Here is a 27,000-nt window from a genome sequence, read left to right on the forward strand (position 1 = left end):
TATTAAATCACTTTTATCTGGAGTATTCAGAGCAAAGAATTTGTTTCTTGCACTGAAATCTGACTAATCCCAAATTTGGTATCTAAGTCAAAGTTTAGTATCGGTGCTGTATTGCAGGGAATTTCTCCTCACATCAGTTTGATGAGGCAGGTATTACCTTTTTCAGATGTCGAATGAAAGAACTAAAACCCAGTGAGATGAAATAACTTACTCAAGGTCACCCAACTTGTAAGCAGCAGAACTCAAGGTCAAATGCAAATCTATTTACAAAGTTTTTGTGCCTAACTACTCTGCTAAACTGTGATGGTACAGGATCAAGTACGTAACAATTTGCACACAGATAGCTAAAGATTTATTTGTGTGTTTTGCTACAAACTACACGAGGGAAGAGTCAGTGTCGTGGACATCTTTGTATAAGACACCCAAATCCCAGAGCATGGCTCAGTATTTGGCATCTGGAATAGGTCTTAGGTAAGTTACTAGTGAAAGAATAAACGAATGAATAAATGAATGTCATTGTGATGAATCCTACCCAGGAAAGTGACACTAAAAAATGAAAAATTCATATGATGCCCTGCTTGTGGATAAATCACTATAAATTGCCAAACTGGTTTATTAAGATGTTTCTCGCTCTTCGTGTGTTCAATTGCCTCTGCTAAGAACTATTACAAGCATTTTTATGTTTCCTGTGTATACATTTTTGGTTTCTGTGGGTTTCTGCTTATTGACAAGCTGTACTGCCATATTAATTTCATTAAACAGTAGAATAGTCAGTCTGTTAGAAGGAGTTTTTAGGTCTATCTCACTCCAATCTGTAGCACCTCTTTTCCTAAAAGAATCTTTCTTTATAACTTCTAAGTCAATGTTTCTAAACCCAAATTCAAGAGCACATTTCCACTAGAATCTTTGTAAACACCCTGTCTTTGCTTACAAGCTTCAGAAGCCAAGATGCGCCATCCACAAATCTCTTGCCAGTTTTTGCCATGGTTTCTTCTGTGCCCATTAGCAATCAAGTTTTCTTTCAATAAATAGTTATGATAATTTTGGCCACCCCCTTCTTGCAGGGCTGGTGGCCACCAAATCTGCTATATCGTACACATTTTCTTTTAATTGCCAAACCGAAGTGTATTTTAGGAGGAAATTTGATCCATATGTTTCTGATTCATCCACAGTGAAGTCACCAGACTGGAGGGAACAGCCTGACAGCCACAAAGTCTTGGTAAAGTCTCTCTTTTCCTTTAGAAACAGGAAGTTAAGCATGCAAAACGCCAGCACCTCAAGTTTTGCTGGGTTTAGGCTGCTAGAAAACCCCGGGCTTCAGGGAATGTTCCTTTTTCAAGAGATATGCCTCTTCAAATAGGTCTGGCTTTCGGTGGATCTCGTGAATGTCCTGGGAATTTTGTGGGGGGAGGGATGGAACTGAATCCCCTCACTGACTCTTCCTTGGGGCTGTCTTCCTGGGCTGTAGGCAAGATCCCCATTGACTGGCCAACATTTCCCAAAGTCACTTTATTCTAATTCCCAAAGCTGTTGCCAGAGCACGTGGTATAGTTAAAGGCGGCATATGCCCTGTGTGCTGCTTACGTGCTTCCGGGACGTTCCCATGGTCAGAGGCTCACTGGCAGATGAAAGCCTGTGATGTAACCCAATGCTGAGCCTGCCCACAGATTTGCCCTCAAGGTAAGCAGGACCACTACAGTGGTCTGGTCTAGTTCTCTAATAAATAGGTCATGTACAGCTATCCCTGGAGTGCAGCAAATTGAAGCATTTGGCTAGAATTCTGTGCCCTGACATTTCTTAACTGCTGCCATTTGGGCAGTGACTCAGGAAAGAGGGGGGAAGTTCTACTGGCTGGTGTCAAAAGGACTTGAGAATCATATGTACAACTTAATGCCAATATGTCAACTGTACCCAAGTAAGAGGCAATAATACTCCCCTTCCTTCTTTATACATAGTCTGGGTGATCAACCTTTTATGACTTCTTTATTTTTTAATTTTTTAATAATTTATTTATGTTTTAATTTACATCCAAGTTAGCGTATAGTGCAACAATGATTTCAGGAGTAGATTCCTTAATGCCCCTTGCCCATTTCGCCCATCCCCCCCCCCCACAACCCCTCCAGCAACCCTCTATTTATTCTCTATATTTAAGAGTCTCTTAGGTTTTGTCCCCCTTCCTGTTTGTATATTATTTTTGCTTCCCTTCCCTTATGTTTTTGTGACTTCTTTAAAACCTCCCACAAAGTTCATTCATTCAGAAGTTAATGCCTTTGTCAGGCCCTAAGCAAAGTACCAGGATAGAAAGAAAAATGAGGCACAATCCACGGTCTCAAAGAGTTTATAATCCAGTAGAGTGAGGCAGACACATAATAAGCAAATGAGTATCAAGTAGCAGAGTGTATAGAGGGGAAGAGTGTCCAAGAGATCTAACCTCAAGTTCCAACTCTGCCACTTACTAACTGTGGAGTCTTGGTTAAGTCATGTAACCTTTTAGCTTCAATTGCTTCCTGGAAAAAATGTGAGGAAGGAGGATTCAATGAACCACATGTATAAAACTTGCTCTGTGAATATAGTAACTCTTATTGTTATGCCCTGCTGCAGAGACTGGAAGTATGTGTGAGGTCTCATATCACAGAGGAGAGTGAGAAGAGAGACAGCGCTACCTGTTCTGGGGGAAAGAGTGACCTCTGACCTCAATGTATATCTAGGTGAAAATTGCTGGGAAGAATATCTACCCATTACATTGGAGTTCATATTCTCCCAGACTTAAGCCTAAATATTCTGACATAATGAGATAAAGATGGCACACATAGCCAACACTGAGTCTGCCTAGCTTTACAAATAGCTCCTAAGGCAGGGTGCCTGGGTGGCTCATTCAGCTGAGCCTCCGACTTTGTCTCAGGTCATGATCTCCCGGTCCGTGAGTTCGAGCCCCGCGTCAGGCTCTGTGCTGACAGCTCAGAGCCTGGAGCCGGCTTCGGATTCTGTGTCTCCCTCTCTCTCTGCTCCTCCCCCGCTCATGCTCTCTCTCTCTCCTTCAAAAATAAATAAAAACATTAAAAAATTAAAAGCGACGACAACAACAACAACAAATTGCTTCTCAGGCTCATAAGGCCTGGAATTTCTCTGTGCCCTGAACTTTCATTATTTCTAGTTCCCTTGCTCTCTCCCCTTCTATTCTTTCTTGTCTAGATTATAGACTTGAACATCCTCTGGCCTTGTCTGCACACTGTCCCCAGGGATCTTTGTAAAATATGAGCTTGATAATGTCCCTACCTCTTATAAAATCCTGTTGGGACTCTCCACACCCTTTAGTGTGGTCCATAAGGCTCTCATGGGCTCTGCCTCTGTCACCAGGCTTATCTCTTAGCTTTCCTTGGCGTATTACCCTTTATGCTACTTCCAAACTGAACCCTGATGCATGCTCTTGTCTATAGTTTTGCACATTCCTTCACGCTTTTGATTTATTTATTTTTCTTTGCCCGAAGCATTTTGCCTTCCATTCTCCCTCTTGGTTTTGAAAACCTCTTCGAGACTCAGCTTCCATTCTCCCTCTTGGTTTTGAAGGCAAAATGCTTCAGGCAAAGAAAACCTCTTCGAGACCTTCTGGCTTCCTTTCCTGATCCACTCATTCTGGGTTAGCTGTCCTTTTGTGGGTCTTCAGAGTATCTGCACAGATTCTGCCATGACTCCCGCTACCCTCTCAGGCTCTCTGCATTGTGGGTTCCTTGGGCTCATAAATCATTTTTGTCTCCCCGCCTGGCACAGTCATGACACGTGAGGTATTTGTGAATGAATCACAGAAACTCAGAAAGAATCTCAGCTATCTTCCACTTGCATGTGCAGCAATGCTCTCTCTCAAGAGTCAACTGGTTGCCCAATGAAAGGGCTGTTTCAAATGCCAGCTTCTCTAGTATGGCAGAGGCCAGTGTTCTGGGAAAGGGCATAGCTAGACCTAGTCTGGTTTTGAGTGGTCCTTGAAGAGAGAGTGAGGGAAGACGCTGGTAAGGTGGCACATATTGGAGCAGTTCTACATGCTCCTGGAACGGGATTGTACTCTAGAAAGGAGCTGTGATGGTGAATTCAGCACGTTTTAACTTCACAGCCCGGTTCTGGAGCCCCACGGCAGCCATCCTGGGATGTGAGTCTAGATAAATATCTAAACATTAAGCAAGGTCAAGTTTCACCAGTAATGCTATAGGCAAGAAATACCTGGGGCACCTGGGTGGCTCATTCGGCTGAGCATCCGACTTCGGCTCAGGTCGTGATCTCCCGGTTTGTGATTTCGAGCCCCACCTCAGGTTCTGTGCTGACAGCTCAGAGCCTGGAGCCTGTTTCAGATTCTGTGTCTCCCTCTCTCTCTCTCTCTGCCCCTCCCCCACTCGTGTTCTGTCTCTCTCTGTCTCAAAAATAAATAAACATTAAAAGAAATAAACATTAAAAATTTTTTCTTTAAAAGAAATGCCCGTAGTTACTGACGGTGCTCAAGCAATCCTTGCTCCCCCCACTCCAGACTGATGATGTTTCCTATGGTTCTTAGACAATTGTTTGGAAGAGCCCTATGGAAGGAGATTCTGGACCACCTGCCAGGCATGTACCTGAATGATTATTGAAACCATAAAAGACCACGTATTTACGTTGATTGCACAGAGACGAGGAACCCAGCAGCCCACCAGGAACCCAGCAGCCCACCAGGTGCTCCTTGCCATTTGGATGCTCTCTGGATACTCCTCAAACTATGTGTCTGCGGACTCCCAGCACCATCACTAGAAAAGGGCTCCAGGTGAGATTTCACTAAACTGGTGCAGTTCTTGGGTATCAGAAAAAAAGCAGTGACTCTTGTGTTTCATCTTGCTTCAATTTTGTGGTAATAATGAGATCACTGGGTCTAGAAATAGAGGCTTTCACAGATGTGAAACTTGCTAGGCTTTGAACAGGAGCTCCTACAACATCCTGCCCAACCCTACCCCAGCTCAGCAACCTTGAACTCCATCGTCTTTGTTTACCACTCCATCTGACTCGCAACGCCCACCCCCCCAACCCCCAAATGTGGACCTTTTCACACAGCCTTGGCTTCACTGGTTTAGCTTTATTGCTGCCACCTTCCCATCTCTAGGTGGCGCTTCTCTCCCCGCACACTTATACCTACATCAGTATTTTCTATAAGTCTTTGAATGAAAAAACCCCCAGGAACAGTGCTCTCAACGATTTTCAACCCACACCACTCACTATTTTTTCTCTTTTCTGTGCATGCCCACTAGCCAAGTAGTAAGTGTAATGGTTAACTACACTCTTCCCTCACCCACCACCCCCTGAGGATTCTGGCGTCCGCTCCACAGTCCTCCCTGGAGGACTAACTTCCTCTAGCAGATAATCTACCTGACATTTGCTATTTAAAAAAAAAGATTTCTGTTTTCTTGGCTCCCTTGTCCCCCTGGGCCAAGGCAGTGGCACCTTAGTGATCACTATGTGATGCTGTGGCAGATACAGAACTGGAGACTTCTGGTCCCAGACCCCATGCCTCGGGCTATGACTGTTATCTGTGACATTTCTCAGTGAAGCTTGGTATCTCTGAAAGTTTCAAAGGAAGGGGGAGGAGGAAAGAGTGGTTCTGGTGCCTTTTGTATCTAGCTGGGTAAATAGGAAATTTGGTCTACTTTCTCTCTCCTAAAAGCAAGAATGGAGGAAATTCTCTTCTAGAATGTTCCCATTGTAAACGCCTCCAGTGCTAAGGCTGTGTGTCATGCAGTATAACTGCTCCCCAGGGCCTCCAGCTGGCTGTGCGCACAGTGGGAGTTCTATCAGGTCTAATGGCTGTTGATGGTGGCACATTTGCCTTACATTGTGGCCACTGTGCTCAGTATTCTTTCTTTCTTTCATCTTCTTTAGTTCTGTGTGTGTGTGTGTTGTGGATAGGTGGCAGGGAGAAATATAAACAACCTTCCCATTGTCAAAGATCCTTGGCTGGAGCGTTGCAGAAAAACAGACCCCAGAGGTGAGTTAATAACCCTTCCAGCTCCCAGGAAAATTGGTGTGTTTCTGTGGATGCAGCCCAGACTCCCCCAGAAAGAAATGGCCTTTTTGCATCCGTCAGTCTTATGAAGGTCCCCCTTCTTTACTGCTTCCAGTCACCTTTCTCTTTCTATGACAATCCCTTCTCCTCCCATGGACTCTGACCCATCACCACCGCTACCACCAGATTGTCTCTTCCGTGGAACCCTCTGCTAGGTCCCTTCACAACACTCCAGGGAAATTCTCTTCATTAATCTTCCTTTTTGCTTCCTCACCTTTTCCATAGCCTTATCCAGTAAAGTGGTATACCTTGTCCGATGTTGTTATTTCTAGGTCAGTGCTTACCATACATAACCTACTCGTAAACCATTAATTGTGGCTGTATTGTAGAAAATTTCAAGTAATCACAAATGTAGAGATAGAAGTACAACGAATCCCCATGTACCCATGACCCAGCTTCAACAAATATCAATTTAGAGACAATCTTGATTGATCTATACCCCCAATACCCCTCCTACCATCACTACCACTGGATTATTTTAAAGGAACTCCAAGACATCTTACCATTTTATCTATAAATAATTCAGAATTTATCCCTAAGAAATAAGGGCTCTTTTTAGAAAATATAGCCATAATACCATGTAACCCTTAAATAAACCAAATATCCGGCCAGTCATTAGTCAATTGTCTCATCAATGTTTTTTTTGTTTGTTTGTTTTGTTTATTTTTGAGAGAGACAGAGACAGAATATGAGTTGGTTAGGAGCAGAGAGAGAGGGAGACACAGAATCCGAAGCAGGCTCCAGGATCCGAGCTGTCAGCACAGAGCCCAGTGAGGGCTCAAACTCATGAACCGTGAGATCATGACCTGAGCCGAGTCGGACACTGAAGTGAGCCACCCAGGCGCCCCACATCAATGTTTTTTTAATTTGATTTGTTTGAGTCAGGATACTAATAAGACTCACACATTGTATTTGGTTTGTTATGTCTCTTAAGCCTTTTAAAATCTATTAACAGTGGGGCACCTGGGTGGCTCAGTTGGTTAAATGTCCAACTCTTGATTTCAGCTCAGATCATGGTCTCACTGTTCATGAGTTTGAGCCCCGAGCTGGGCTCTGCACTGACAGCACAGAGCCTGGTTGGGATTCTGTCTCCCTCCCTCTCTCTCTCTCTCTGCCCCTCCCCTGCTTTCATTCTCTCTCTTTCTCAATATAAATAAATAAGCATTAAACAAAATCTGAACAGTTTCCACCTCCTTGTTTTCAATTCCTGCTATTTATTCATTGAAAAATGCTAGGTCACTTGTCCTGTAGTCTCCCCCATTCTAGATTTTGGTGATTGCTTCTCAGCAGTGTGTTTAACATGTTTCTCTCCTCCCTGTGCTTACTGTTGACAGGGAGTTAAATCTAGAGTTTTAGGTTAGATTGTTTTGACAAGAATATTTCCTTGACATTGTTTCTTATTAATCACACCAGGAGGCATATGATATCCATCTCTTTTTGCTCTGATTGACCAGTGGGTTCAGGTGCTGCTGGCCTGATCTAACCATCAGGAATTAACTCTTGGTTTTTCACCCACTGGTGACGTCATTGATAGTGGTTGACCACGAAGATCTCTTTTGGAAATCTACACGGGAGAAGTTTTTCTGTCCTCTTCTTTCTTTCTCAAGGACCCCTCATAACGAACATTTATATTCCTTAGTGACTGCCAACATGGCTCACACTGCTACTCTCAACAGCGATTTCTAACATTTTGAGGGTCACAGATCCCTTTGAGAATCTAGAACTGCGTAAGAAGAAATAAAAATGTGTAGGCACATAGCATTCCAGTTAGTGTCAGAATATCCTGGCTCTCAGTTTTACCCTGTACTCCACAAGCTTGTGGTGGAGCTTTGACTTTGTACAGAACTTGGTAACCTGACCCCCTCTAACCTGAAGACTTTACCTCCCACATTGATGCTTCTGCCTTTTGTTCCCTGACCTCATGGTTTTTCTACTTCTCCCGAGTCCATTGATCTTTAGCTCCACGCTATTCTGACTCCTTTTTGTAGTCGTCCCAACTGAGACATCATTTACCATCACTTGAAAACTTTCCTTTGTCAAGAATCCAAACTCATCGTCCCCCTAACTGCCAACTCCTTGACTTTATTTTTGGTCCACATCATTTCCTACATTCTTTTGACCTCTCCGATCACTGGTCTTGGCTCAACCCATAACAAAGGCTCAGATCTCAAATGGGACAACTTCGTTTGCTTTCTCTGGTGTTTTAGGATCTTTGACTTCTTGATGTTCCTCCATGAGGCTCACTCCCGTGTCTGTCCTCTCTGCTTTTCTTCCCAAGGTGCTGAGAGTGGCTGGATAAGGTTACCACACAATGCTGACAGGGTCCTTATAGATTCAGACTAAATTAAGTTGGTGTCAGGGCAGTTCCCCCACTTCCATTCAGCTTTTCCTAATCCTCTATTTCTGTGCTACTCAGATGCTGTTCATGGACCAGCAGCATCAGCATCACCTTACAAGAAATGCCAAAATATGAGGTCTACCCTGGACCTACTGCATCAGAGTGTGCATTTTTAACAATATTCCCCCAAATGCATCATATTTACATTAAAAATCAAGAAGCATCATGCTATCTGTCCCCCACATTGGTTGTTCTACATTTTTCTCACAGTGCTTAATTCTTGATTCCCCTGATGGATGATTGTATCAGTCAAGGTCCAATCAGGAAAACAGAAAACATTCTAAAGATTTCAAACAGAAGGAATTTAATATAGAAAACTGGTTACATGGGTGATGGAAGAGCCTACTAGGGTGAGTGAAATAACCCAGAGATTTACAATATGGCAGAGGCCATGGCCTCCTGGAGCCACTGGGACCAGGGGAAGAGGCAAGATGGAGCTATACTCAAGCTAGTGGGAGATGGGCCCTTAAGGGGAAGATGCAGCTACGGAGACAGAAAACAAATTACCTTGTTTTCTGCCATCTCTCACCTTTACTCTCCTCTCAGTGACCTCATATTAAATGCAGGCAGAGGTCAGCTGACCTGGGAGCCTTGGAAACCCAGTCTGTCATTGAGACAACAGGGGAGGGCTAAGAACCCATCTGAGGGCAACTGGGACAAACACAGGCACAGTGACCTTATCTCCTCCTGTTTTGCCTCCGCTCCCTTCCTTGGGGGCCTCAAAACATCTTGTAGCCATTTTTCCTTCCTTCTGTCCAATCTCAGAAAAAGAGGTATCCTTTGGTTTTTCTAAGAGAGTTAAAACTGAAATGAAAAGTACATGCCCACAAAACACAAGATTCATAGGGTAAGCCTTCCCAGCTCTGTACGGCTCTAGAACGCGAGGGAACTATCGTTTGGAATCAGGTGGCGAGGGTGCTGCTGAAATCATGCTATGAAATGTGGCAAAACTGCTGCTGATGCTCTCTAGAAAAAAAATGCCTCTTGCTATGAAAAAACATGCCAATACCTTTCTTGGTTTTTATAAGTGATAGTAACAGACTCCTCTGTTAACGAAGGCAGTCAAGCTGTTTCTATTAGATAAATCACTGGCATTTAGACTTAATGTGCACTCATTAAAATTAAAACCAAGAATGATCTTTCTCCTCAGTGCTTTCTCACTGCTGTCTCCCTTTTATAGACCAGGAAATTGAGGCCAATGATATCAAAGCCTGAAACTGTTGTCTTCTTTACAGTGAAGAGTTGTAAAAGGTATGGAAACAACCTCACCAGTGAACTGCATCCTGCCAGCCTTCCATTGAATTGCCTTTCTGGCTTGGGAAGACTCAGCTGGTTGAAAATTGCACATCTTTTCAGAAACAGGCAGGGGAGTGTGCCTGCGTCTGTAGCTCTAAACTTTAAAAGCGGAGTGTCGCTGACCGACCTATTCTGTGCTCACGGAGAGATGTCTTGCGACCTGGATTACATACTCTGCTGCCTGAGGAATGGGCGGGGTCAGTCTGAGCCCCCGAAGTACCCAGAGCCCAGCTCTGTGCCTGGCATGTGTTAGAAACCCAATATTTGCTGAATAAGACTAACTCAAAGCCAAAGACCTCAGTCATCATGCACTGCTTGCTCCACTTCTAGATTTTTGTGGAAGCCCAGAGTCTCAGTCCTACCACGTGTAAAATGGGGATAATACTACCAGCCCCACTTACATCACAGCATTAGTGTTAAGATCAAATGAGATCGTGTTGTGAGTTTGTTCTAGCAAGCACGTAAATTGTTTTTATAATGATCTAAAGAAAAAAGCTTCACCCACCAAGGCTTGCATACACATTTATTAAGATGTAGGCAAGTGAAATGTGTCTGCTCCTCCTCTTGAGTACAACCTTCTTTATTGATGTGTAACAATGCCCAAGGGCTGGGTGAACTACATAATCAAAATCAAATGCCAGCTTTCTACAGACTTGACCAAAACAGCACAGCCCAAAACACCATTTTAAATTTCAAGAAATCTGAGGACATTTCATTCATAGTCTTGCTTTTTACTGTTGTTGATATATACACCTTAATTTCAATGCCCGTTGCAGATCCACATTTAAAAAGAAAAGAGCTCTTATTCTAATTTGGTAGAAAGCAGAGCTATCGGTGTGAAGGACAATGCAATATCAAAATGCAGCTGCTTTTCATCCATACTAGTCTAAATTAGAAACATGCTGCCATTCACAGGGGCTCTAATAACACGTGCACGTAAGCAGTACTGAGGCCTACGGGCCGTGTGGGTTTCTACCCAGCATCTTCACCCTACTCTGGGTCCTCATCCTCATCTGAAAAATGGGGGACTGACTTCTTTGCGACAACGTTGTCCAGTCTCTGTCCTTGTAGATATGGATTGATACTCTGGAAAAAAAAAAAAAAAAGTTTGGTATTATACCTGAACATCAGATACAGACATCTCACAAAAGAAAAGACGTGAGTGAGAATTGTGTCTGGCCTATTGGGTTAAAAACAAGGTAACAGTGGTACCTACCACCTACCACATGATTATTTCAGTGCATCTTCAAAATCTCAGTGGCCTGAGAAACACTGTTTGACTGACAGATGTCTTTAATTGTGTCTTGCACACAACCGAAGAGTTCTTTGGCACAAAGCTTTGGAGTGAATCAGCTAACAAGTTCTCACTACGACTTAGATACCAAGCCCCATATGAAATAAAATTATTGTTCTATGGCCTTATTTAGTGGAAGAGAGAATGTGAAATGCATTAAAGTATATTTTATAAGAATGTTCTAAAGAAGGCAACAGATCAAGTAGGAATTAGTGTCTGTAGACTGGTCATAGGACATCCTGTTGCTGTATTGATTTTTACATGCTACCTAATTCTTCCATTCTACCTAAAGAGGATTCATCAGTGACCCTGGCAATCATTCCACCTTCAAGTTCAAAAGCTAAAGAAAAGAAGTAAGCTCTGCACAAGGTGCCTTTACTTTGGACTCAAGACTTTGAAATCTCTCATCTGTTGCTATTCTGAATGAGTCAAGGTTTTTCCATTCCTTCTTTAATACATATCCACTTTTTGAGGTTTGGATTTGAACTAGTAATTGGAGCTTTATAACATAGTACTTACCACGCAGAAAAAATTTCGAAAGTTTTGGAAGGTATTTGTTTATTGAAGTCCCCTTCCAATAACTGGACAAAAATATAAGCAAGAGGCTGTAGTTACAAATGATCATCCATCCCAAGTCCCCATGGATGAATGGAGGCAGTTCACAGGTGGGTCTCTCTAGACAAGGGGACATTGTCTGCCTTGGCTCTTTTGAAGGGTGATCAGGTCATTCTCCGAAAGAGATTTTGTAAAAGCCCTTCCACATTCTGACAGCTAAATGCATGAATCACGAAAGGCCCAACTCATCCAGCAAAAATGCATTACAAACTGAGAATTACAAAGTGTGCAACGTCCTCATATCTGAAAAGTGACACGTCACAAAAACATAGTACTTTGCTGGGAAGGCATCTTTAACATGTTTAAAATAACTAAAATGCTTTCTACATAGAGATTGTCAACGAGAATGGCCTGGCCAACTCCAGAGAGTCATATTAAAATTTCCGGGTAGGTGACACAAGCGTGCACTGAAAAAGTGTACTCAATATCATAAATATCTTTATTGTTTTTTAGTAACAATATTTACCTGAAAATTCTAAGACATTAAAAAAGGATATGAGATTTCCATATTTATCAAATATGGGAATAAAAGGTTGATAAGCTCTTTAAGATAAATAGTAGATCTCAGATATTAACAAGATCCATCTTAATGGTTAAAGTTTGCAAAGGGGAGTTGACTTCCTACTCATGAAGCAAGTGGAATTCAATTAGATTTAAGCAAATACATAAAGTTACATAAAACTACCTGGGGGTCTGTTGTAACTTTCGGGAGAAACCCTCTGGGTAAAGGGACTTTCAAAGGAGCAAGTCCTTCCGCCTAGACCCAGAAAATGCCAAATACTGGGGGGTGGGGGTCGGGGCGGGGAGTAAATTAGTGAGGAAGCAAAAGGAGCAATCACTTGAACTTTTTTGATAAATGTTCATCAGTATCGAATCCTATACTTAAAAGGAATAATAATAATGATACTTGATTTTAAGAATCCTCTGAAGAACTCAAGGCACTTATGTATCTATCTCCTCTCCTGGGTGAGAGGGACTGGCTAGGTTACAGAGAGAACATTTTTTTTCCCATTTCATAACTGGAAGAACCATTGGGAGCCTTGGAAACCCACAGGAGATACTGAGCTTCCCTGGAGAAAGCCTTGGTGATGGGTGCACTTGAGCAGGTGATTAAACTCTTCAATCAATGGGAGCATCACATGAGGCCTGATGGCAGGGAAAGCAAGTTCTGTGTCCCCCTGAGTCCCCAGGGGGTCAGGATTTATGGCATGACCATGGGTTTTTGTAGATGTCTGAGAACAGGAAGAATTTGATACGACTGGGTCAAAATGACCCTTATTTTCATAAATTCTAGGCCTTTCCTATGTGGAGGAAGTTGAGACCAAAGTACAATCCTTTATAACATGTGTCCTAGCCAGAATTCTGAGTTTTGGTAATCACTGGTCTCATGGAAAAATGACCTAAATCCTGACCCACAGTCACTAGCCGAGTCAGGGCACAAGGAACGTTGAGCCAGGAAGTAGAGACAAAGCTTCATGCTAAGTTTTTCATTTTGGGTCGGTCATTGGTCTTATTTGGAAATGTTCTTGTTGTGCCATGGGGAGATACTCGAGCCATCTTACCGGTAAATTATGTGTATTCTGAGGTCCTGAAATAGAATTTCTTGATGTTCTCTCAAGACCACATTACACCCTTCAAACCCTTCCTGTCACCATTTGCCACTGGAAACTGTAATCACCCAAGAAAAACCCCTAATAACCGTGCTAACCCTCCCAAAGAAGATCGGTTTCCAGACAACTTTGCTTCTCAAAACTGGCCACGTGTCAGGCAGCAGAGGGGCTTGGAACTTTCTGTTGTGGGGGCCCATGAATTAATGCCGTGTCCAGAAGATCTATGCCATCTCAAGCACTCGGACTGGATTTGGCAGAACTGTGCAGAATGGCCACAACTACCACTGCCCAGATTCCCAAACTTTGCCGAGATCCAGGCACTTGCTGTTTTTAAGAAATAGTGGCCTTGAGTATATGGTTTGGTTTGTACATTTAACTAATGTGGTTACTACATGGCACTTTGCTATATAATAACAGGACTTTAACTTTTTCCTCCACCTGGTCAGAGGAGGAGAGGAGGGGGTTGCCAGGCACTTCTATCCACTAGAGCACCAGTGCATTGTCAGAATAGTCACTGATCACTTATTCAGTCTCGCTGCCATTCAATACATTGGAAACCCAAAGCAGACTTGACATTCAGCTTTACAAGAGGCAACACCATAGTGGCTCAACGCACAACACCCAGACCAACATCCCACCACGGGCAGCCCTGAGATGGTAAATGAGGAAGCTGGAAGCAAATTCACCAGTCGGCAAACGTAACAGATGAAGAGTGTTTCACATCAATTTGTGCCAAGGCTGGGGAAGGGGGCTGGGCTAGGTGAAGAAAAGCTATGTAGGAGGAATGAGGTTTGTTCATCTCATCCTTTGCCCCCTATATTCCTTCAAAATTATTGCCTGGAGCTTGCAGTTCAGCAAGCACGTCGTCCTTGTTCCTGTCTTTTGTGTTTATAGAATCAGTGCAGATGTGTGCAGAGCTGCCACCAGCGGCCCAGAGCCCCTCTAAGGAAAGACACCCTCACGTGCTCCCCGAATTCCCACAACCACGGGAGGGACGCTACACCCATTTCGCGAATGCAGTGGAGGTGGTGGGATCACCACGCAACAGCCCTCCACTAAAAACCATGTGCCGAGTCGTGGAGAGGCCACCCCAGAAACCAAGAGTGTGGCCCTCGTTCCACGGGACCCGAGTTCCGCCCTCCCAGGATGGCTCATGAAAGGCCTCTGCTACTTTCCGACAACTGAGGGGTCACACTCAGAAAGCTCCAGGCATCCCACCAGCAGCTCAGCCAGCCACACGTTACCCTCCGCTTTCGTGTCTGTCCTCCCTTCATCTTCTCGTAAAGGAGTTTCTTGTTCTAGAATGGGGAGAAAAGAAAACACGAACACAGAAGTTATGGATCAAATTTGGTGAACGTCTATTTTAGAAGCGATACTTGGTGTGTCCCCCTGGATATTTGCACACACATATTTTGGAAACAAAGTTAGATGAAAGGAATGTCGCGTCAGAAAGATAGACCACAAGAGAAAGACTGGTGGTTGTGTAGCTTTTAATAAAGTTCTCTGCAATGCCCCAAGGCACACCAGTGTCACCAACAATCATATAAACAGGAAAATACGACATTCTAAAACACAAGAGGCACTGGAAACTCAGCTCCTCACTTTGAACAGCCTTTGTTTAAAACAAACAGTTTTATCTCATTTTACTTTTGTATCCAACTCCCTTTTTATGAGCTGTACACATAAACTGTTCTCTAGAGGAGTGTCTGACTATTAATAACAATCCTCTATGTAAATAAATGAGACATTCTGACTTCTGCAACCTTTCCTCCTGTGGCTTAAGTCAGTGCCCCCAGTCAAGACAATCGGAAAACCATTTGGTCTATAACATTTTTAATAGAGTGAACCTTTTAAAAACTGCCAAAAAACTTCTTGGCAGAAGGAAAGCTATGTTGGGGGAAGAAAAAAAAAACGGGCTCTGTTACCACAGTTTGTATAAGTGTTTCCACATATTGCTGTATTTCGAGCACATAGTGGATTTAAATGAGCTCTAGAATATCAGACACAAGTTCCACAGGTTTCCCTACTGAGATTATAAAAGACAGAACACTTAATCTGAAGGCAAAATGGGAGAAGGGGTATTGGGGGGGGGACTTATTTGTGTTTTTTTTTTCATCCAAAGGGAAATAATGCATAAAAGAGATGATTGCATCTTACTCTAAATAAAATATACTGCCATTGATTTTTTTTTTTAAAGAGATGACAGAGTTCTGTTAGGGACCAAGTTTATACAACACTTGTATCCTCTGAACTGTTTTGGATATGGAGATTTTTTTTTAATGGTACATTTGGAAATACAAAGGACAGATGCCAAGAATGAGCTTCATCATTTTCATGTTCATTAAAATCTACCCCACCCGCAATTTACAATGTGGATCTCTTGCCCAACCTCAACTATGCAGGGAGGCTGCACCAGGGAGTGAAGGATCTAGAGTACCCAATAGGCCAATACTGGCCACAGCCTCGGTCTCCTGCTCACTTGGGAAACTGGTCAATCTAATATTAGAAGGGAAAAAAGGCAGATGTGCAGATCACAGTCTCAAAGAACGAGCACATCGCTGGGAGACTCATTCTTGTCCTCTGGAGTTGCATTTCTGTGGACGTAACAACTCCTGTTGTGCAGAGAACATCTGGGAGTTTGCACCAAGCCTGGGGAAGGGCTCTGGGGGCTGGGAGGTCAGGACAGAGGCTCTTCATGTGCACCATCAGGTTCATCTGCCTGTGTGGGCAGGAGCGCAGGGGGCCCAGAGCTGGAACGAGGGGGTGGGGCAGCTGGTCAACCGTGGGTGGCAAACTTCCACTGCACCACCCGGGGGGTCAAGGCAGCATCGATTCAGTTCAACTCTTTCAGAAGGTTGTGGGGCATGGGAATGCACGCTGGTGCAGCCACTCTGGAAAACAGTATGGAGGTTCCTCAAAAAACTAAAAATAGAACTACCCTACCACCCAGCAATTGCACTACTAGGCATTTATCCATGGGATACAGGTGTGCTGTTTTGAAGGGACACATGCACCCCAGTGTTTACAGCAGCACTATCAACAAGAGCCAAAGTATGTTAAGAGCCCAAATGTCCATCGATGGATGAATGGATAAAGCTGATGTGGTGTGTGTACACACACACACACACACACACACACAATGGAGTATTACTCAGCAATCAAAAAGAATGAAATCTTGCCATTTGCAACTACGTGGATGGAACTGGAGAGTATTATGCTAAGTGAAATTAGAGAAAGACAAACATCATATGACTTCACTCATACGAGGACTTTAAGACAAAGAACAGATGAACATAAGGGAAGGGAAACAAAAATAATATAAAAACAGGGAGGGGGACAAAACAGAAGAGACCCTTAAATATGGAGAACAGAAGGTTACTGGAGTGGTTGTGGAAGGGGGGATGGGCTAAATGGGTAAGGGGCACTAAGGAATCTCCTCCTGAAATCATTGTTGCACTTTATGCTAACTAATTTGGATGTAAATTTTAAAAAATAAAAAATAAGTTATATAAAAAAAGAGAAGGTTGTGGGGCAGATTATACAAATAAGAACCTTCATTCGAAAAGGAATGCCAAAGGTCTACCAAGTTGTCCTCCCAGAGACAGTCCCTGGGTTTCCCTAAGAGCCAGGATTAGGATTAGCCGGATGAGAGTTTCCCATCCCTGCATGAAAGTGGCTGGGGCATTCCCGACTAGCCCTGCTATTACAAAAAGAATGAGAAGAAAACAGCCCCCTCTCCTGATACCCGTTCCTTGTAGACAGGGTAGGGATGGGGGAGCGGTGAGCCTGTTTTCCATGTGAGTAGCAGGTTTGAGTTCACAAAAAGGGCTTTCTATTGTGCCATCAAGATTTTGGACAACTGCCCAGATCTTGGTTTCAAATTCCATTCCTAAATGGAACCAGGGAATGGAGAATGTCTGAATCCAGGGCTAGGGCAGGGAAAGTTTAAGGATCAATGGAGTTGAAACATCTAATTGTCCCATAAAGTAAGAACGTGCTCAAGAAGTGATGAGATGTGTCAAAGGGAAAGAGAAGCCAACTTGGAGACTCCTGCTGGCTATATCTAGGACAGAGTGAATGCCAAAATAAATAATAGGAATTAACCAATCCATACTGATAATAAATAAACAGATTTTTAAATAAATAAATGAATAAAAGGGGGGACTGTTGTTTAGAGTCAAATGGCAACCAGTAAATGCAGAATGAGTAACAGAGTTTAAAAATCACTGTTTTACAAGTACCATGGTTATGACTGATTTTAGTGAGTATCATCGATGAAGACTAAGATTGTTGGTTGAAAGTTTAATGGGGACCAAACATTTATACAGTTGCAACGTACCTCCCCACAGATGATTAATTTCAAAGGGGGGGGAAAAACAGTAATTTTACACTTGAGAAACCCGGCAGGCATCACTTAGAACAAGTCACCAATTCTGGGACAGAGTGACATCATGTGCCTCCTGATGTGAAACACTAAGAGGAACATATCAGAAAGGCAGAATTCAAACCTAATCACATGGAAACATGAGACGAACCCAAAGTGAAGAGGATGCTTTTTCCTAAGCAGCAGTCAGCAATTACTGTGTGAAGGAGGGGGTGACTGACACCCACAAGAGCCAGCCTTTGGGTATAGCCACTCCACACTGGGGGCACACACACCATCCAAAAGATAGCCAGTCCTAGACAGGACTTGATGGGACCACAGTACAGGACACATGATGAGCCATGAGCCATGAAAAGATAAGAAATCTACCAGTTTTTAAAGAACTCCTGGAGTCAGAAGATCTAGTTCAAATCCTACCTCTGCTGATAATCAGCTCTGTGGTGTTGAGCAGGCTACTCACACCCCCTAAGCCTGTATTTTCTCATCTGTAAACTGGGCGTGTTTGGGATGGGCAGATTGAGTGAGATAATTCATGTATTTAGCACAGTGTCTGGCACACAGTACATGCTTAATAAATATTACTATTTACTATCATATAATAAAATACAATTACTATTATTCTTAATCTCCATTCCCATCACCCAACACAGGGCCTGGAAGGCATGTGATGTGCATTTAAAAAATGTGTCTTGATGCATTAACAAAGAGAAAGTAATGCAGGAAACGAGACAGACGCTGATATTTCTAATATATGAATCATTGCTAAAGACCCAGCTGAGCTCCAGCCAATGTCAAAGACAGGCAAACATTATTAGCATATAAGGAATCGTGGTCTTGTGTGCACTGTTCTTGTTTAAGATAATTACGTTGTTAACTTAAAATCTGGTTGAGCTTAGGACAAGCTTGAGACCGTCATTCCATCCCCCTTGGATAAGGGAAGACTACTGTACTCGATTCCCACTACCATGTGAAGTTCAAGCAAATCATGTTCACTGCCAGGTGGTACTGAGAAAATAAATGTGAGAAACTTAGGTTTAAATAAACATAATTACTGATGATAAAAGGCATGTAAACATTGTTCCTGGTCATTGATCTGTAATAGTAATCTATCCAGGCTTTCAAGAAGAGGCAAGGAAAGTTGGCAGGAGAGAAGTTTCCATCTCTCCTGCTTCCTCAAAAGGGCTCTCTGCCCTCACTCACACTTTTCCCAGTCTCACTCTTGCTTCCTTTTGCTCATTTCCAACCTACCCGTTCTTCAGGGGCCCTTCTCACCTTAGACTTCAGTGTTGCCTTCAACTTCCTCGCTGGCAATTGTACAATTGGCTGTGCAAGCCCTCCATCTTAGAGATTCCATATCTGCCCTTATCTTCCCTCTTTGCCAGTAATTGTACCTCCTAGTGATCACAGCATAGCTAGAACATGAAGCTGGACCGTGCCACGTTGGGTTCGTTGTGTTTTCACATTTCTTCTCAACCACAGGGTGGTAAGTTCATTGAAGACCAGCACCATGTCTCAGAGACTGTTATAGATCAAGCACCTAGCGCAGCATCTGGAACGAAGCAGGCTTAGCATCTTCCCCTTGTTCTTTGCTGAAACTGGCCATTGCTTCTGTGGATTTGCCCGTCTTCTGCGGATTCCTTCCTGGGGCTCCTCTGTTATCTCCTGCTCTTCCCCACCTTCTCTGCTCCCCTCTTTTCCTCCTATATCCCTCTCTTCTTTATTCCTTTCTTTAAAAATTTCCATCAGAAGAAAAGTTCATGCCATCCATTTCACATAAACCTGACATAGCTCTTCCATCCTCCTCCTACTATATTTATGCCATATACCAGTTCTAATCGGCTCCCCATCTGCCTTCGAAATGTCTTAGATTCTAATCACGTTGACGAGGTTCACTCAAATTTACTATGTTCATGGCCTTCATAACTGGAATTACTTCCTACCCTTTTTTATTTCCTTTAATCCACCCTTCTCTCTTTCATCCTTCCATATGCCACCAGAAATAATTTCTTTTATAGAAGACTTTCATGATTTCAGTCTCCTATTCAAGAGCCTATAGATGTCTACCTCTGTAAGTTGACATGTTTCAATTCTACTAGTAGGCTTCAGAATGGCTCCACGAACCAACTCTCCCTAACCAAACTGTTTGTGAAAAAGAAGAGAAATAGAATTATTGCATATTGGAGGGGCGCCTGGGTGGCTCAGTCGGTTAAGCGTCTCACTTCGGCCCAGGTCATGATCTTGTGGTTTGTAGGTTCGAGCCCCACACCGGGCTCTGTGCTCAGAGCCTGGAGCCTGCTTCGGATTCTGTGTCTCCCATTCTCTTTGCCCCTCTCCCACTCATTCTCTCTCTCTCTCTCAAAAATAAACATTAAATTTTTTAAAAGAATTATTGCATATTGGAGAAAGCAAAAGTAAAATTGCTTTGTTGTTTTAAGATGGGAAAGTGTATACGGTGAGGGTAGGTGGAAGCAACTGAATGCAATGTTAAAGCAAGATAATGGAGAAATGAAAGTGGTAATTAATGAGGAGAGGCACCTTTCTCTAAAACAGTGTAAAAGGAAGGGAAGGAGGTTACTCCTAAGACTAAGATAGTCCCAGTAATGAAGGAATCAAGGTCAGCTGCCAGCAATGAGCTGAGCAGGGACAAGTAGCTCTAGAAGTGCTTAGGCAGGAATATCTGCTCATTCACTCATTCCACAGATGTACTGACCACCTGCTTATCCACGAATTAACACTCCTTGGGATTTTTCCACTTTTCTCAGCATCTGATTACACGGGCCCAACCACAGGAACAAAGCTCCATTCCCATTCAACTGTGTTCCTGTTTGACCCATTGTTCCAGCCTGTTGGGATCTTCTCGAATCCTGACTCTGTCATTCAGTGCTCTACCTTCCAACTTTGTGTCATCATTTGAGAATCTGGTAAGTACCTGTTCAATATTTTTTATTCAAAATATTTTACTACAATTTCATATTTAATATGTGGAATGGGGTAGTACTAAGACATGCAGGACACCGTGTGGAGTCTCTCTCCCTATGGACATGGATGGACTCTTCAACAAGCTCCCTCCCAGTGATGTTCTCTTGCCAAGGCTGTATCTCTCCACCTCTTTCAACAGGAGATCATGAAAGATCTCATCAAGTACTTTGCCGAAGTCCAAATACACCACGTTCACTTCATTTCCCTCATCAAGCTGGCAAAGTCAATGAATAACGCTGGCAAATAGATCGACAAAACTTGTTTTTAACAAACATATGCCAAATGGTGATGATTTCTCCTTCCAAATGCTTGCAATTTTCTTAACGGACAGTTATAGATTCTTGCCTGGTACTGACAGCAAGTTCACTGGTACACGTTTTGGAATTTTCCTTCTCTTTCCATAGAGCAGAATTACATCTGTCTGTGTCTAAGCTTCTGGCATCATTTTTCCTTGGTCCTACAGAGATCATCTCCCTCAGTCTAGAGATAATTGGCAATTTTTTTTTTTTTTACCAAAAAAACCCACAACCCATATACTTCCTATATGTGCTTTGTGAAACACTGACAAGACTTACACAGGCTGTGGAGGAGACCAGAGTAGAAGCCTTTGGAGACTGCAGCTGATGAGCAGGTTAGAGATCACTGACTTGGGATGGGTTGGTATATCGCGTCCTAGACGTGCATGTGGTTTGGTAATTAACTAACATGCCTCTCAACCAGAAATTTCTGAAAAAAATCACCTTCTAAACATTTTTTCTTCTCTCACCCCACCCTACTGCTCATCTCTGCCATCAGTACCAGAGTGTAACATCTACTAGTCATTAAGATCTGACTTACCCACTTGCCCAAGCCTGGATAGTCATGTTCTGGATCAAAGAGGTGCTGGTGCAGCTGGAATTCTCGACTGAACTCTGCTGTGTCCGGGGTGTTTTCCAGACATCCATCATCTACTGCAAACAGCAAAAGGCTTTTGAGGAATGGCCAAGGTATCTGTTGTGGTTCTAAGAGTTAACTTATTAAAAACAACTAGATATCCACAGGCCAGAATCTATCCACATCAGTCACTCTAAGTCACTTTCCCACTGGATTTGCTCATCCTGAACTCTCACTCCTCTGCCCACCTGTGGCAGAGACTGGTTGGCAGTTCACCAAACCCACTTTTCTTTCCCCCTCGGCACCCAGCTAATTTCCCAGTCTTGTCCTGCCTGCAGTCAGGTCGAGTCATATGCCCAAGTTTGTGCCAGTGGAATGTGGGCAGAAGTGATGTATTCCACTTCCAGGACTGGCCCATAAAAACCTCCGGGATGCTCCCCTCTCCCTCCCACCCCCCACTCCCATCTGTTGTTCTGCTTGCTACCTGCTGCCGACCAGGGTAACTGTGGGTGTCAAGTGTAAAGATGAAAGATGGCAGTCTGGGTTGTTGAACCATCTACCTCTGCCATACCCTCACCCACCTCTGGCAGGATTTCACACGAGTGAGAAAGAAACTTCTATTGTGTTACCACCATGGTTTTCTATCTGTTATGAGAGCAAATATTTCCTTAACTAGTATACTTCCATTCCACACGCGTCACTGTGTTTTCTCTTGCGTGAGCTCTTTAGAAACAATTTCGGCTTCTTGGAGAAAGCACATTATATAAGAACAACAGCAATCACCAGACAGTATTGGTGTGTGTTATAGTGGTGATGGGGTAAGTCTGGAGTCAGACAGACCGAGAGCTCAGGGTTCCCATCCTGGCTCATAACTGACAGATGGTCTTACTTCCTTGGGAAGGTTACCTTTGTCTCTCTAAGCCCATCTGTTCATCTCTAAGAGGGACAGAATCAAGAACTTGACTGGGTAGCTGTGAGGAACAGAGTTGATCACATGGAGAGCACCTGCTATCGTTTCCTTGCCACCGTCTCTCTTTAAATGACAATTTATACTGTGACTGCTCTTTGAAATAAAGCATCTTTCAATCAAACCCAAGAAAGGTTATTCCACTTCACTGCTGCTTTTACCTAAGCCTTATCATTATGAGACATGATACTCTGAAAATGAGTCCTTTTTTTTCCTGTCTCTAATGTGCTTTTAGACAGCAGCTTAAAGGGATGGGGAGGTGGGGAGCAGAGGACGGATTGTGAGTTTTGTGCAGGGCTACGGGGAGGAAAGACAGTCCCTTTGCATCAAAGTCAGTGCTACAAGGGATCCACTACAACCAGCCAGATAGTTCAGTCTCGCGAGACCGGTCTGAATGAAGCCTTCCAGCAGCTTGAAGCACCCACTGTCTCAGCAGCATGAAGCTCTCGTGTACAAGTCATTAGCATTCGAACAAATCCCTAACGTGGCTCCCTACTTTTCACTGAACTATTTATCTAACTTCTTCATCTGCAGCAATTAACCTGTAGGAAAGGGATAGCCAGTCAAAAGAGTTCAGATAGTCTGCATATGGCAGCTTTACAACCATTTCATAATTGTTTCTTGAGTACTTAGGAGTGGGCCCAGACTGAGATCTAGAGATAAAGCCCTGCTCTGGGAATGGTGGTACCTCGGGGCCTGAAAGTGTGCCCTGGGATTCACATCCTATCCCTGGGGATGGCCTCTTCATGTTCTGCTGCTCTATCCTGGGTGGCTGGGCCATGATTCAGAGGAGAGCATGGCCTGGGAGAGGGAAGCCAAGGGTTTTTTTTTTTTAATGTTTATTTATTTTTGAGAGAGAGACAGAGTGTGAGCAGGGGAGGGGTGGAGAGAGAGGGAGACACAGAATCTGAAGCAGGCTCCAGGCTCTGAGCTGTCAGCACAGAGCCCGACGCGGGGCTCAAACCCACGAACCATAAGATCATGACCTGAGTGAAGTCAGATGCTTAACTGACTGAATCACCGAGGCGTCCCAGAAGCCAAGGTTTTATTCTTGGATTGCTCAACTGTGTGGTGTCACGATTCTCAGTGAAGCATAACTCAAGCAATTTCTTCCAAATAATATCTAAATTTAGCTAGTGATTTCCTTTTTAGAATGAAAATAATGGTAGAACAAAGAACGAGAAACGTTAGCTTAGTGGAAAATAGCAAAGAAAATGGCAGACAGTGTGTAACAAGAAGGGGTCTGGGAGTTGTAATTTGACCCAACTGTACCAGCCCACCTTGACTGCCTTGTCTCAGAGCTCTGGCATGCATAAAACTAGTGCTTGATTACACAGATCTGGACTTTTTCCTTTCTCAGGTTAACCTAGAACAACATTTGTGTCCTGTAAGGCACTGACTATGTCTTCATTTTACAGATGAAGAAACTGAGGCACAGGGCAGTGGACTGACATACAACAGTTAGGACTAGACCTCAGATCTCTCGGCTCAAACTCTCTCCAATCTCCTACAACAGTGGTTCTCAAACTTTAGCAGCCACCAGAATCACATGGAAGGCAGGTTAGAATACAGGCTTCTGGGTCCTATCCCAGGGGTTTCTGACCCAGTCGGTCTGAGGTAAGGCCTGAAAATTTGCACTTCCAACAAGTTTCCAGGTAATGCTGATGCTGCTGGTCTGGGACCACACTTTAAGAACCACTGTACCATATCATATCTAATCAGTTTAACCAAATCCCCGAGAAGACTATAGCTCTTCAAATTCTGAACTGGTTTTTCCTTCTACCCATCCCAAACGCTATGAGCATGTAAAACGTGGCTAAAGTGATTGGCTTGGTGCAATGATTCAGATTTTCCTGAGGTCATGGGCCAGTATTTCTACGTTGGCTAGGTTACATCCAGTGACTCTGGTTGTTGCAGAGGCTCTGTACCCCACAGAAATCAGACACCTACCCTAAATGAAAGGAGGAATATCTTTCAGGGAAAACCTCTTTCAGAGAAAGCCTGCATTGTGTTTAAGAAAATCTGAGGGGCCAGTGAGCAAGGCAATATGTCATGGTGGTTGAGCACACGGTCCTGAATCAGCTAGGCCTGGGTTTGAGTCTTGGCTCAGCTACTTGCTACATAGATAAGCTTGGACACGCTATGCTCTAAGATTCAGTTTCCATACATGCAAAGCAGGGATAATAAATACCCACTATTATTACAGGCTTGGAGGAAAAGACTACTCTGGTACTAGAAGTTAACACAAGCTCAACGAGAGCGTTATTTATTAGTGGCAAAACCAATTATAATCAGGATGCCATTTAACGAATTTTTTACTTTGTGGGAAGTGCTGCACCGAGTGCTTAACGTGGATAATTTCATTTAATTCCCACACCAACCCCCATTTTGCAAATGAGGAAACCGAGGTGCAAAGTAGTTAGTTAACTCATTCGAGGTCATGAATCTTGACCTTGGTTTTGAATTCAGTGTGTTTTTTTAATGTTTACGTATTTATTTTGAAAGAGAACACAAAAACAGGGGAAGGACATAGAGAGAGGGAGAGAGAATTCTAGGCTCCATGCTATCAGCGCAGAGCTCAGCATGGGGCTTGATCTCACGAACCTCAAGATGACGACCTGAGCAGGAAGCAAGAGTTGGATGCTTAACTTACTGAGCCACCCAGGTGCCTCCAGGTAGTCTGAGTTTAGAGCCACCACTCTTAACCACCCAGGTAAGCTGCTTGAAGCCTACCATAAGTGTAGCCCACTTACATTCATTCTCTTTGGCATTAGGGAGTAGGAAAGTGGGAGGGACACATGAGTAGCAAAGAAAGTTTCAACCTTCTTCGTTAACCAACTTCTTATCATCTTGGGCCCTGTCTCTCATGTCACCTCCTGACTCCAAAGAAATATTTCGGGATAGATGCTGTTTGTGACATAGTTGAAACGATGATTGTCAAAGGAAGTAAGGAAAACAGACGGACATGGATAATCCACAAACTAGTAAATTCCAAAGATAGGAAAAATGGGAAGCAACTAGAGCATAGAAAAGGCAAAAAGAAGAAAATCTTTCGCCATTGTTATTATAATAGTAGCAAGTGCAGAAAAAAACGGATCAATTCCTAAAGAGGGAGAGAATGCAAAGCTTTGGCAAGAGAGTCTTATGTGGGTGTATGTGACCACCAGAATGCACCAACGGTTTTAGAATAAATTTCTCTTTCCAATCTACTTATGAAGACATAGTGGGTCGTTACAATCTACTTGCAAATACATAGGGGGTCATTAGAATAGAAATACTATTTCTCAGAATATTTGTAGCTGATGTTAGAATTTTGAATTTCCTCCCAAAGACTCTATCTACCATCCATGAGAACCCAAGGGCATGCCCGTTACCTGTTTTTCCAACGGGACAGGGATTTGGAGGGTCCGGGTAACCCTGGTCTTCACTAAAGTCCTTAGGAATGTTGTCGCCAGTCAACTCTGCCACAATGTTTGGGATGTTGCCAAACGGACCCAAGTGCTGAAGACCTTCATGAGCTCCACCTGCCAGGGAATCAGAGTAGTTTACTTCAATGCAACTAAATTCATTTCTTTTTTTTTTATTATTTTTTTTAATTTTTTTTATTTTTAATTTTTTTTTCCAATGTTTATTTATTTTTGGGACAGAGAGAGACAGAGCATGAACGGGGGAGGTGCAGAGAGAGAGGGAGACACAGAATCGGAAACAGGCTCCAGGCTCTGAGCCATCCGCCCAGAGCCCGACGCGGGGCTCGAACTCACGGACCGTGAGATCGTGACCTGGCTGAAGTCGGACGCTTAACCGACTGCGCCACCCAGGCGCCCCTAAATTCATTTCAACTAATATTTACTCAGGCATACCATGCAGGCAGAGCACTGTGATCCATGCTGTAGAGGGAGAGAACAGGAATCAAATAGTTCCTGCCCTTTAAGGCTTACAGCGTTAGTTGTAGAAACAGACACCTGCTGCATGTGTAACATTTTCACACAAGGCACATTAGATACTTACCATAAGAGAAGTGTTAATACAGGACTATGGGAGCATAGTTAAGAAAGAGTTTCATTTGGCTGATAGGATGGGGAGGGCTTCTTTTTTTAAAGAATTTTTTTTTTAACATTTATTTATTTTTGAGACAGAGAGAGATGGAGCATGAACGGGGAGGGTCAGAGAGAGGGAGACACAGAATCTGAAACAGGCTCCAGGCTCTGAGCTGTCAGCACTAAGCCCGACACGGGGCTCGAACTCACGGACCGCGAGATCATGACCTGAGCCGTAGTCGGCTGCTTAACCGACTGAGCCACCCAGGCGCCCCAAGATGGGGAGGGCTTCTTAAACCAGTTGGAACTTGGGTAATATGTGGTGGCAGGGTAGGGGAAGAGAAAGGCAAAGAGAGGCAATTGCATCCGGGTATGAGAACAGGCAGAAAGACAACACATTTCCAAAAAAAAATAAAAATGAAATGAAATGAAATGAAATGAAATGAAATGAAATGAAATGAAATGAAATGAAAT

General features: G+C 43.4%; 1 protein-coding gene and 1 long non-coding RNA gene across 5 annotated transcripts in view; one reads left to right on the forward strand and one right to left on the reverse strand.

The window, feature by feature from the left end:
- LOC121041454 (uncharacterized) overlaps positions 1 to 10,589 on the forward strand; it is a 42,582-nt gene extending 31,993 nt beyond the window's left edge. For 2 of the 3 annotated variants that reach the window (XR_005795742.1, XR_005795739.1), the window contains exons 6-9: positions 1,173 to 1,219; positions 1,469 to 1,680; positions 4,541 to 4,783; positions 9,652 to 10,589. This is a non-coding gene — a long non-coding RNA (uncharacterized LOC121041454). The remainder of the gene's footprint in view (positions 1 to 1,172; positions 1,220 to 1,468; positions 1,681 to 4,540; positions 4,784 to 9,651) is intronic. The other variant, XR_005795741.1, reaches the window with a different exon arrangement.
- The window catches only part of SCG5 (secretogranin V), a 60,730-nt gene continuing 44,003 nt past the window's right edge, over positions 10,274 to 27,000 (reverse strand). The window contains exons 3-6 of one of the 2 annotated variants that reach the window (XM_040492219.1): positions 25,864 to 26,013; positions 21,487 to 21,596; positions 14,531 to 14,584; positions 10,274 to 10,853 (exon numbers count right to left, since the gene is read on the reverse strand). In XM_040492219.1, coding sequence (XP_040348153.1) covers positions 10,758 to 10,853; positions 14,531 to 14,584; positions 21,487 to 21,596; positions 25,864 to 26,013 — 410 coding nt within the window. In that variant the 3' untranslated portion in view covers positions 10,274 to 10,757. Of the gene's footprint in view, positions 10,854 to 14,530; positions 14,585 to 21,486; positions 21,600 to 25,863; positions 26,014 to 27,000 lie in introns of both variants that reach the window. The other variant, XM_040492218.1, reaches the window with a different exon arrangement.

Source organism: Herpailurus yagouaroundi, unplaced genomic scaffold (assembly GCF_014898765.1).
Source record: "Herpailurus yagouaroundi ecotype Mexico unplaced genomic scaffold, PumYag 184, whole genome shotgun sequence".
NCBI classification, from domain to species: Eukaryota; Metazoa; Chordata; class Mammalia; order Carnivora; family Felidae; genus Herpailurus; species Herpailurus yagouaroundi.